General features: G+C 40.8%; 1 protein-coding gene across 18 annotated transcripts in view; it reads right to left on the reverse strand.

The window, feature by feature from the left end:
- The window catches only part of LDB3 (LIM domain binding 3), a 205874-nt gene that overhangs the window by 84725 nt on the left and 108352 nt on the right, over positions 1-12797 (reverse strand). For 4 of the 18 annotated variants that reach the window (XM_067552508.1, XM_067552514.1, XM_067552515.1 and 1 more), the window contains exons 6-7: positions 7284-7306; positions 3636-3839 (exon numbers count right to left, since the gene is read on the reverse strand). The exons of the other annotated variants lie outside the window; for them this stretch is intronic. In XM_067552508.1, the coding sequence (XP_067408609.1) occupies positions 3636-3839; positions 7284-7306 (227 nt within the window). The remainder of the gene's footprint in view (positions 1-3635; positions 3840-7283; positions 7307-12797) is intronic. 18 annotated transcript variants of the gene reach the window in all.

Raw genomic sequence — 12797 nt, forward strand, 5'->3', positions numbered from 1 at the left:
ACCATCTTCACCTGTAAACCCAGATTTTGGGCCACACTTTTAAGCAGCTCCTGGTGGCCTTTATAGTCACTGTGGGAGGGCGACCCACCTGCTCCTGCCTCAGCTTCTTCAGGAGAGGAGTCCTGTACTGGCAGAAGTCACTCCTCCTCACCTTTGCCACTGCACAGGTTCCACAGCACAGACTGCTGGTACTCAGCACTGGCCTTGCTACGGGACTGGGCACTGCCTGCAATAGTGGCAGAACTCTTCCTTCAGAGGTGACCAAATAGGAGCACCTTGACTGAGGTCTCTGCATTGGGAGGAAATGCCCACAGGTTGGTCTCTGCATTGGGGGAAATGGCCACTGCATGGGTGCCGGCCAATGACCAGGCTCAGGAGACCAACCATCCGATGGTATTTGGGTCCACCACCAGGCAGTGTCGACTTGAGACATGCCAGGGTCGACTCCTGGAACAGGCGGAGTACGATGCCACCTCCGACTCTGAGGATGAATGGCGACCATGGCGGAGTAGTTCCCACTAGTGCTGGCAACCTTTGCTGGGGTGGGAGAGCCCAGGACTAGGCCAACATGACCCGTTTCACTTTAGACGGCACTAAGGGCTCCAGTACCAAACAGTAACTGGTGGCCACATGCTTCCTTCTGTCTGTCAGCACCAACACCACTGACTCTTGAACTGCCGGTGATGCTGGTACTGACAGTGAGAGCAAGTCTCTGGCCACAGCGAAAGCCACCAGTGTGGATGGCATCACAATAGCACTGGCACTTCCAGTGCCAACAGTTTGTCCAATACCAGACTCAACAGAACCCACGTAGGGGCCGGAGTCAACAGCATCAACTGGGCTGTCTGAGCTGAGGAATGGCCTGACTTAGGTTGCACTCCGCTACGGTCTCCATGTCTGGCCATTGTTGGGGTCAGAGAATATCCTCTCGGACAGCAGCTTCCTCTGTTTCTTCTTTGGTACTGGGGATGGTGAGCGGTGCCAAAACTCCCAGACCAGGGAAGGAGCACTCCTCACTGACACTAAGGTATATGGTGCTGAGTCCAAATGGCATGGCTCTGAGGAGGGTCTCAATGATGCTTCTGTTAGTAGGGACTTCAGCCTAGCCTCCCGGTCCTTTTTGGTATGGGGTTTAAAGTCTGCAAATTTTGAGCAGTCTCCAATATGAGCTTCATCCAAGCATTTCAGACAACTGGTACGTGGATCGCTCAGAAGCAAGAAGTCTGGCGGCTGAGACAGAAAACTGTCTGAACTAACTAACTATTAACAACAAACACCGAGAACTATGTACAAAATACAAAGAAGACAAAGTCCATTGAGACCCGACCTGACGCATACTACTGAGGGAAAAAATTCTGGCATCTGTGCTCCAGGCACACACACACGCATATGTATCGGAGTGGACATGTGCAAGCTCTCAAAGAAGAATACATGTTCTTACGGAGAGTATTTACAGAATATTTTAGGCTGAATCTTGCAATCCTGGCTCAGGCAAGACTTGAAACTGCCAGAATGAGGACTGCAGGGCCAGGCCCATGGAGAATAAGCTTTAGGAGGTTTTTTTCACAATATCAGGATGTATTACATATCCATTATAATAAAGACTAAGCGCTTGTCAACTGAATATAGGTAATTTACAATTGGTTTTGAGTCATGCCTACAAACGTTCCTTAAACCAGAAAACTATATAATATTATCGTTTCCCTAAAAATGGCAAAAGAGGTTCGTTAAAAAAACTCTAGTTGAATCTGGAATTCAAATTTTTTACATGACAAAACTAAGAAGTTATTTTATTTTAATTTATTTTGAGTTCAGTCTGAAATAAGAACAATGACCATGAAAAATGAAAAAAATTGCATTTCTCTTTGGGAATAATTTAGAATTCTGAGATGCACAGAAACACAAATTGGAAGAAAACAGAATTATTAAGTGCTATTGATAAAGCTAAGGATTCTGAAATAGCTCAAAGTGTCCTTGATTAAATCAGATTTAATATAGTTCTGTAACATATTTGTATAAAATACATGCATGTTTAGTTCCTTCATGTTGGATTACATCCCAGTCTTTTTAGAGAGGCTATTTATATATTTCATTTACTGCTTGTCACACAATCATGAACCTTCTTGGGCTGAAAAGCAGTTATACTATACAGCACTACAAAAGTGAAGTGTGTATTCGGATCAATAGAGTATCCTGCTATCTTGTCTGTCTTCCCTTTATATACTTTCTTTATATACAAACATCTACCTGAATACTAAAGACAACAAAAGACAGAGGTTATATTCACCCCAGTCTGGTTGAAATCAGTGGTTTTTAGTGATGCATACAGTATTGCAGAAACATAATTTTTAGCTTAAATATCTTCTCAACTATGAAATATACAAGCTCCCTTTTATCCTAAGTAAGAGGTTTCAATTAAATAGCATTAGTGCTAAATATAAATCCTCAAGAGGGGGTAACATAATATAGGACTTCATTCTGAAAAAAATCAAACAATAACCAGTAATAAATATGCATCTTACATTCTTTCCCTACCAATGACAAATGCTCCTCCCTTTTCCAAGCCTGTTGTGCTATGTAATCAATGCAGTTATTAGACTAAAGTATGGTTGTTATAATAGGCAACGTTAAGATAATAACGATCCATATTTTCAACTCCATCCAACTTTTTTCCAGGTGAAACCTACCAAGTTGCTCTTTATTAACTTCTGATAGCAATATTCTACTTGAGTAACCTCAGCCTTATGCTTTGGCAGCAATCTGTTTCTCTGAGCTGGATATAATAAAAAATTAAACAAAACCTACAATCTGCTGTAAGTTATAACAATGTAAAACCAGGAGAACTTTACTGAAGTCAGTGGAATTACTCTGGATTTACACCCATGTAGCTGAGAACAATATTCAAATCACAGAGATTACCTTAAGAGTTTGCACATCTACTTACACTGCTGCCCATTTCCTTACTAATAATATTTTACTATCCATTTTTGTAACACCATATTAGAAGCTTAAAAGTATTTCTTTTCCTACTAAGTTTGCACACTTTCCATTTTCTAAATGCTGAAAAGTGAAGTATATTTAGTTCCCATTCCATGTGTGGAACTCACCATCATATCAATGGGAAGTGAACTGACAGGCTAAAGGCAAAATACACCCCCAGCAATTTCTAACAAGTTTTCCATAGGTTAAATTTGGTGCTTAATTTACCTGACAATGCACTCCTCACCAAGGGTGACCATGGAACAGATTGAGAAATTTCAAAATTACTTTCCTATTTTGCTTCAAGTACCATATATAAAATGGCCTGATTCCATCACCATTACTCACACTGAACAGTGCCTTAGTCTGCGAGTAGTCCCATTTACTCAAATGGTCCTACTTGTGGAGTAAAGATCCTACCTAGTGTGAGTTAACAGTGGCAGAATCTGGCCTTAAGTGAAAAAGCCACCCAAGCAACGGGGGTATTCGGAAATATCTAACTAGAAGGATTTTTGGGTTTGTTTTTTTATGATTACAGCTCTCCTCCCCTCCTCCTCCGCACAAAATACTCAAAAAAGGAGGGGGGGGAAAGGGTGTGAGGAAGGAGTCATATGTCATGCAGAGAGGGACCGTTTTACACGAAAAAAAAACCTTACCCAGCAAGTTCACCACCTTGGGCCTGTGCCTGGCCTGCAATGGCATCCATGATAGCATCCTGGGAATACATGCTGATTGGGGTGTTATACTGGGCGTGAATTATAGTGGCCTTGCCACCTGGGCCTTTCACCTCAATGGGTTTGTGTGTAGACAAGGCAGAGTCCTTCAGGACATTGGGATTGAAGCGTTCCACATACTCCGTGCTGGGGTTATGTAAGAGTGATGTTTGGAGAAGGGAACAAGAGAGAAGGAAAAGAAAATAAGGACAAACAGATGATAATTAAGAAAAGAAAAAAACATCAGCAGAGGAATGGGTGCATGTGCCTAAGACATCTCAACATAAAAGCGTCTGTTCAGACTACTGGAGAGAAAACATGCAGTGTAATGGATAACACTTAACAAGGAAAATGGTCAGGGGCTAAGACTATAGAAGGAGGTTTTTGTGTTGGCTGATCATTTTGTAAACAGAACAAAACTTGAGACAGTTGCAACCAAAACTAAAAATTATGGGAAATACAGCTGTTATATATTCATATGTAGGTACACATCTTCCCACACAAAGAGCTCCCCATGTATCCCTCTATCTTTTTATAAAGATCTAAGATACTAGAAATTTAATGAGTTGAAATATAGAGTTACATCTTTTTCTATATGGATAATTCATCATGGTGATATTTAGCACTCATGATTTTCATCTTCAGAGATATTAACAATTTAATCCTTACAACACCTCTGTGAGGGAATGCAGAGGTTACCAAAATATGTAACCACTCCAGCATAAATTTATTTCAAGGTCAGTCCTAAATCTGTCTACATCACAATCCACTCACAGGATTTATCCTGGGATAGTTGTCAATTGTGATCTTCATGGGGATAAGGATTTTTATTAGGGAAAATGAGGCACAGGCAGTTTAAGTGACATACATCATAGAGGGAATCAGTGTCAAAGCTAAGATCTGAACTCAAGGGTTTCTCACTACTGGTCCTAAACTTAGATCATTAGTCCATGCCTCTCAGTATCATGGTGGAGAGTGTTAGACTCCTAGAGTTTACCTTAAATTTTTCCATGTAACATTTTAGACTCAGATCTTCAGTCTATTAACTAACTGCTCTTGGCTACCATATAGCTCTTGGGACACGTAGGTTAAATTCTCATCTGTCAACCACAACTTCTCCCCCCTTAGCCCCACCAAGAAAAGGAGGTTTTCTGAGTGCTGCAGACACTATACACTCATCCCTAAATGGAAGGGATTGCTTCACAGTGCTCAGTAACTCTTCAGTTTATTAAGCAACAATGAAGAAAAGAAGTTTGCACTAATCAGGTCAGGACAGAAGGATAGGGCCACAATATGGGGCTTTTTAGAGTGTTTGTTAACAGAAGATGCCTCCCTCAATCATGAAAGGAGGGAGAATAAAATCAAGAGGGAAAAAAACCCTCTTCCCACAAATTGTGGAGACTCCCAGAAGACAACTGACTGGAGACATGCACTGATTATCACAGGTGATCTGGTCTCCCAGGCAATGGATTCCACTTATTGTAACAGGCTTTTGTTTGGTGAGATGCCTTTACTAAGGACAACAAGAGAGATACAGTTGTGCACTATTGGAAGAATATTTGAGAGGAGCACTGACAGCAGCATGCAGCGGACAGGTGCATATGTATGTACACATACCTTATTGCAAACAGAGCCCTGCAATACATGCACAGACATTAAGAAGCTGCTTTTTGCATTCAGTACAAATGAAAAACATGCATTTACTTGAACATTTTCACCACTTTAAATTTGAATTTAATAACCATGATAACATTATTCTATTGCTACCACCTTTATAGGGTAACTCACAAAGAAAGAGAGGCTGCACATTATGCCTACTACTGGCTTCCCAAAATCCCCATGCCTTGTTATAGAGGTGGCTTCTCTGATCCCCACAATGCATCAAGCCATCGGAGAGCAGTTCAGAATTTGTAGACCCTAAAGATCATGAATTCATTTTTCTCCCTCTTGTCCATTAATAAGAGAATTATCAGAGTTTCCACATCTGACAGCCAGAGAAGACTAAGTGAAGGCATCAGTGTACCTAAACTGAAGCTTCTATCTTTATGAAAACACATGAAAACACAGCCAAAGGCAATTGGCTTCAACAAATCAATCCAAAAAAGGGCTAGAAGTCCCAGGGATGCTTAGGTTCCCATAAAAATTAATGATTTAGGTGTTGGAATGTGAACTGAAGCAATTTCACTGCTTTCTTAACAGGATGGGGTCAAACCTACAATCCTTAGCAAGGCAAAAGTTCCATTGAAATCAACAGAGATTTCCATAGAAAGAACCAGAAAAGGTCACTTTTAACTGCAGAGTTTTAACTGCAATGTCTTGTTAGGAGAGGAGGAGATGTTAATGCTAATACAGGATGCTCACTGCAGGACCTTCATCAGAAGTGAGGAGCCAGTTCTAGCAGGAACAGGAGACTAAGAGCTACAAACCTGGGGACTCTGCATAAGATAAGGCTGGCAGAGCATTCAGCAGGTGAGCAAAATTAGTACAATTTATACATGTTGGGGGCAGAACTCTGGCTGTAAGCAAGACATGTAACTAAAAGAAGAGTGTAAGATAAAATAGAGCCCCATACTTTGACTTCTGCTACATTTGCCCTACAACTCCAGAGAAAAATTCAGTCCTAGTGTAAGAGGGCAATGGCTCCTTTGACTTCAATGGGAATTGTACCCATTTGCGCCAAGCTACATCAAGGACTTAGTGTGGTCACCACACACTGCCAAATCAGTGTAAATTACACTTATGTTGATCACCCTCTAAATGTCAATTCAAGTTGAACTAATCTGTCACTTCCACCCATCTTCTTACCAGTTAAACTTGACCTTTAACTTGCTTCATCATTTATTTCACTGCTGAATTTAGTCCAATCTGGAGTTCATATCAATTTCTGGACCTCCAGGATGTTACATGGGCAACGGGAACTTCCAATCCAGAGAAGTCAAGCAGAAATTCATAAGGGATCTGTCTGTTCTCTCCTCAGAATTGAAGGTCAAAGCTGAAGGGCAGTTGGGGGAATTTCCCTGACTAAACCTGATCTCAAGTCCATACTAACTCCTTATTCAGGCAGAATCCTGCTGAAGAAAAGTACTTTTAAAAGATAGGTTTTAAAACCTAATAGCTAAATGTTGAAGTCAATGGGAATTTGGCTGGAATTTGACTTCAAGATTTGGATCTATCTCTTGAAGCTAAAAATACATTGGTTATTACATAATAAAAAACCTGTATCCAAGGCGCACAAAATCCTGAGGACATAAAGAGTTATCTTATCTGAAGAGTTAAGAAGAAATGCATGTATGACTGCAGGGAATTAAAAAGATATGAAAAGCCCTTCAAAAGTTGAGCAAGTTTCAATCCAAGCTACATTTGCCGAGTTAGGATATCAACATAAATGCTGAATGAGTAGGGTTGTTTCAGAGATACTGTTAGAATAGAATCACTTCTGGATATAGTAGCCATGTATGATGCCACATCAATCAGGTTTTTTTCAATTATTTCCCCTTGCAAACAGACACAGCAAGAACACATGAGCTCATGCTATCCCAGAAAAAATCCCCAAACATACAGCATAACACACACAAACTATTTGATACTAACTTGGCAGCAGTGTTGGCTATGACCTAAGGGAAGAGAGAAAGAACAAACAAACAAAAGGAACAATAGTTTTAGAGCATCAAGGGCAGAACATATTAACAAGGGGCTTATAAAGCTTTATCAAACCATCTACAAATAGGAACAGAAAGCAACTGTAGGCCTAAAAAACCACAATGTGATTGAGAGGAAAAAATTTAGGGATTTTGCAAAGACTTACTAGGGTACCAAGGCATTTTGGCTGATCTTGGACAACATGTTTTTATTACTATGCATCACTGGAGGTATTGTTAATGAGGGTTACAGAAGAAAGAAAGCAGAAATATTTGCAGAATGTATACTCAACTTGAAATAGCATGAATGGGAGACATTATGTCCTCCTCCCCAGACACTAAATATTCAAGAATGTAATGCAAGTCCCTTCAGCCTACCTTCGTATAGACAATCCTGTGAGCAGGATCTGCTGGAGAATATCCGAAGAAAATATCAACTAATATTTGAAGGGAAAAGCTCCTCTATTTAAAAACGTTATTGACCTGAATCCAATCTCACTTATATTGGTTTTACAGTGGTGTATATTGATTGATTTTAGTAGTCACTCCTGATTTACACCAGACAAAGTGAAAAGTGAATTAGGCATCTGGTGGAATCAGTTGTCTCCCATGCAATCCCCTATGGCCTCGGGAGCCCTTGTGATGCCCTCCTAACAATTTCTCCCTGAAAGGGCTTTTTAAACTCCACACAACCTTCTCTTGTCCATTCTGCACCCCTTCTTGAGGGTTTAATCACATAAATTAAGCTCCAAAGTAAAATTCAGTCCATCAGTTTTACCTTCTTATCAGGTCACTTCCAGGCTTTTCCTGCCTGTAGTCTCAGTATTTAAACCCCACGTCCCTAGTCTTTCTGCTGGAGCCTGCTCACTGACAGCAGTCTACAATTCACTGTACTCCCAGACCTTCTTGACTGAGGCCTCTCCCGTCTTTGCAAGCCACTCCCAGGTCCTCCCTGCCTGAAGCCTCAGGTTTCTGGCTCGGGGCTGGAGCCACAGATTTCTACTTTGACTTCCAACTTCCCTGGCATCAGGGTCGTCCTTGCAGAAGCCTTTTTTATTTCCTGAGCCTCACCCTTCACTGCAGGCATCTGCTGCCCTTTATAAGGAATTACTGGAACCGACCTCTTTGGTAATCATGGTTGGCTAGCCCAAGGCCCTCCTGCCCTTAAGGGACAAGCCACTCTGTTACAAGGCTTGAGAGCATTAATTTTGTACCATTAATAGGGTGGTTTTTTGAGATCAGTAATAGGACATAATGCAGGAGAAAACAATATTCATGTGGCATTGTTCTCCACTGCATTGTTGTATAACTGGTTGTAGCCAGCCCAACACATGAAAAGCAGCACAACACTAGGGATCAGAATTTGGGTTTCAGGCAGGCAGACCTTGGTAAGGCAAAGCTCCTTATATCATTCTCCAATGACCTCTGCTAATGGATGCAGAGAGTGGAACTGATGGGCTCTAAATGTTCATTTTCACGTAGTCTCTCTCAAAGCCTTGAAAACACCCATCTTTGCCCTCCTTCTTGCCCCATTTCTCTGGATCATGGATAGGAGATCATGTCTGTGACCAACCAAAGGATGAAGCCAAATAGATAAGATTCTATGCAGAGATAGTCAATTGTCTTAATTGACTACATAAGACATTTTTGACAGATCTGGGCATCACCATCTTCCCAGTTCCTTCTGCAACATTTCCAGCCTTGGAAGTGAATCTGTGTCTTCCACATAGACTACTGAGCAGAATTACCACTGGACTGGGCCTACAAGTTTGGTTTGGTTCCCCCTGCTGTCATCTCAGTGACTCTTTGAAGTGGCTTCTTCTTTACATACTTTCTGCAGCTTGGTCACCCAAGTTTATTTTTAAATTAACAAAAAACAGTGCAGCAAGCCAAAGTTGCAGCATGGGGCTCTGTGCTGTTGCATTTGTCTGGACATACAGTCACAAAATGCCTTTTTTCAGTTTCCGCTCCTCAGATTCTCAGGTTCGAGAATATTCTGCCAGCTCTGTAAACCTTGTAATGAGTCAAATATATCTGTCTTTTACAGGAACCAGTAGAGATATATTAGGAACAAGTTGTATCCTGTAAGCAGATCAGTGATTCTATATCCATTTTAGGTATCTGCAAGACAGCTGAGCAACCGATTACAGTGAAACATGGTGTAACAGTATCATTTTCCGAAATGAACTCTGATGGCTATTATAATCCTCTCCATCATGTCCGTGCATACAAAACAGTATTTTAAAGGTAGAACTGGAGTTTGTAAAATATCCCTTAAAAGAGAGAGCAACCAATTGTCTGATGGTGGAGTATGAAGAACATGCACATGTAAACTATATGTTTCATAGACAAAAAAATACTGTGCACACACCAGTCTTCTGAGAAGTGGTCAACAGCTTCAAAACTCATGAAAGACTTTTCAGACCTACACAGATTACACACAGCAAAATTTACCCTCTCTTGATATGCTGGGTTGAGATGATAAATTTTTTTCCAGTTCAGTCCCACACATCATTTTACTTTATTTCTAAATATGGGCAGATACCAAAATACACAACCTGTTCACTCAAAGATGCCACAGAGTAACAAGCTAGTAATCATATTCCCTGACACACAAAAATATGTGGGACAGGTATTTACTGCCCTAGCCAAATACATGCAGAATAACACAAGTTGAAATGAAAAATAACCATGCATGAGAATCTATGACTTATTCTCAATCTTTGTTAATGTTCCCCTTTGCAGAACCTTTACTCCATTAAGATCTGCTGCTGATATTGTAATAGGCACTCCTGCAAAAAATGTTCATCCTTCCCATGATAAGACTTTAATTCCAGAAGTGCATCAGAGGAGTAAGGGACTGGGAACTCGGTAAGAGGCAAAGAAATCATTCCAACCTTCCTTTGAGTTTGCTGACAGAATTTTAACAAGGGGCTCCCAAGAGTCCCCTCCAGCACATCACTGGATCTGTTTAGATGTTTAGGCTCTGACCTTGCAGAACCTGTTTTGCTTATTCACATTGTGGCAAGCCATCGGCTCCCTTCCAGTGGGTCCCACGCTTTTACTGTCTGTAGTGGGCCAGGGCGTCTCCAGTCACCCCGTCTTCCCTAAGGAGGGGGGTAGGGACCCGGGCCCACCCGCTCCTCTGGGTCCCAGCCCAGGGGCCCTATGAGAGGCAGCTATGTGCTGCTGGCACCATGTTCCCAGCTGCACTGTCTTCCCCTGGGCTAATTTTCCCCCTCCTTCTGGCTCCTCGAGCTGGATACCTCCGTTTGTCCACAAGACTCTGCACTCTGATCTGCTCCTCCACTTCAATCAGCACTCCTATCCACTCCACAGCACGTCACGCCTACCCCTCTAGCCCACGCCCTGACTGTTTGGGCCAGAGGGCTTTTATGAAGAACCTGGCTGGTCCTTCATTGGTTCCAGCTGCTCCTAATTGCCCCCTAATGGCTCTTAGTCAGTCAGCTGGGAACAGAGCCCTGCACATTCTCTGCTCACATACCTCCCTTCCACCACTCTCCTACTGTCCTCTGCCCTAGCTATAATCACACCATGTACTGCTTTTTATACATGTACAAACCCAGAAAAATAGAGTACTATGGATAACGTAATGACTAAACCTCTAGCAGGTCCGAAGAAACCAGTATTCCTTTATAGATTATATACAGTCCACAGAGCCCTGAACCTCCCACTTCCTGGACAACATCCAAGTGGGAGGGGGGAACCATTGAACACTGAATTTTTACAGCATGCTACCATTACAGAGATACTTGTGCTGAGTAATTTCAGGCTGTTTGGACTTTGCTGAGTGCTTAACAACTATCAATACAGCTCTTTCTTTCTCAGGGAGGGGTCCATTAACTGTACATGATTTTTCATATTTCCCTGTTTGTGCATTTATATTTAAAACAAGGAGGCAGAATTGGTTATAACATGAATTTGTTACAGCTACTCATACAAAAGCACCCAAAAACCATAATAAAATTCAGAGTGAAATCTCAGGTGAGTGGACCATGATAAAAGCTTTAGCTTTGTTATTGGGAGTCTTATACTTAAGTTTGGAAAGATTCAATTTTTATTGGTAAACGTCAGTAAGTGTTGATTTTCTGTACACATGCACTCTGATGAAAAAATATTTCCATCAGTAATAATCCAAATTTACATCTTAGCAATGTAAGAAAGAAAAATGTGGCTTGAGAACTTACTAGAGTTTGATTTAAGAATATTTCCTTTGTATATTTTCACATGTGATATTGACAGTTTGTATTTTAATGGTTATAAGGCTTAAAAAATTTTAATCTCGATGTCGATTGTCATTAAATAACTATTGTCTGACCTCACATAATTTCCTACAATTTTGCACAATGGGGAAACTATAAAGTGGGAAAAAAAATTAAAATGCTTAAAAATGAATATTATTATCCATTCGAATTATAAAAAAATAAAAATCAAATTCTGCCAACCCTACTTATGCTAAGTCTCGGTACATTACCAGCAGGGCCCAGATGTACACCAAAGAGGAGCTTAAATTATTTTGTGGGTGTGCTCGCGTATATGCTTGGGAGGAAGTGACACACATAGAAAGGCAGTGCTATGAGGTAGGGGGATTACTGTGGCACCAGTTCAGTGTCTATATTTTGTTTGCCTCCTTAAGCACAAATGCTTATATTATGTGGCCTGATCCAATGCCTATTGAAATCAATGGAAAGGCTCCTACTGATGTCAATGAGTGGCAGATGTAGCCCTATGGTGTGTATTTTTTGTCATAGTACACAGTAGGAAAACTCAGACAGTTCATCTATCCAAAATGTATCTAAAGGAAAATACAAGGTGAAAAGTTAACAAGGGAGGCCAAGACAAGGATGGTAAGATGTGCTACTGAGGAGATCTGAGTGCTAAAGCGGTTGAAAAATGATATTTTTCTCATGAAAAATGTAAATGAAAACAACTTTTTTTGTTTGTTTAAATTGCTGAAAAAATTATTTGAATTTAGCTTCCTTATAACCAAATGTAGACAACATTTTTAATTTACAGCTCTAGGGCCTGATTCCTCCCTGCTTACATCTTGTGTAGTCATTTACACTGATGTAAACTGAGTGCATACTAGATGTAAAACACTATTAACTCAGAATAATAGCATTTTACACCCACTTTGCTCTCATGTAAGTGGCTATGCAAGGTACTGAGCAAAGGAGAATTAGGCCCTGTTGTATTTTTCTCCTCTTGTTCTCAACCCCTCATTTTGTATGTTATACTGACTGAGCCAAAGGAAAGCTTTGGTGACTAAATTGTGTCCCCGGGGAAGTTTTCCATTTACCTGCCAGTTACTACACTTCTGCATCATCATTTAAAATATTCTTTTCCTTAATCAGACCTTAATTATCTAAACAGAAAGGAGGATACAGGATTTATTCAGAAATATGTGCTTGTTTTGAAAATACCCTTGTTTTTCCTAAAACACATT

This window comes from Emydura macquarii, unplaced genomic scaffold (genome assembly GCF_026122565.2).
Source record: "Emydura macquarii macquarii isolate MOO-44397 ecotype Brisbane River unplaced genomic scaffold, CSIRO-AGI_Emac_v2 contig_1390, whole genome shotgun sequence".
NCBI lineage: Eukaryota > Metazoa > Chordata > Testudines > Chelidae > Emydura > Emydura macquarii.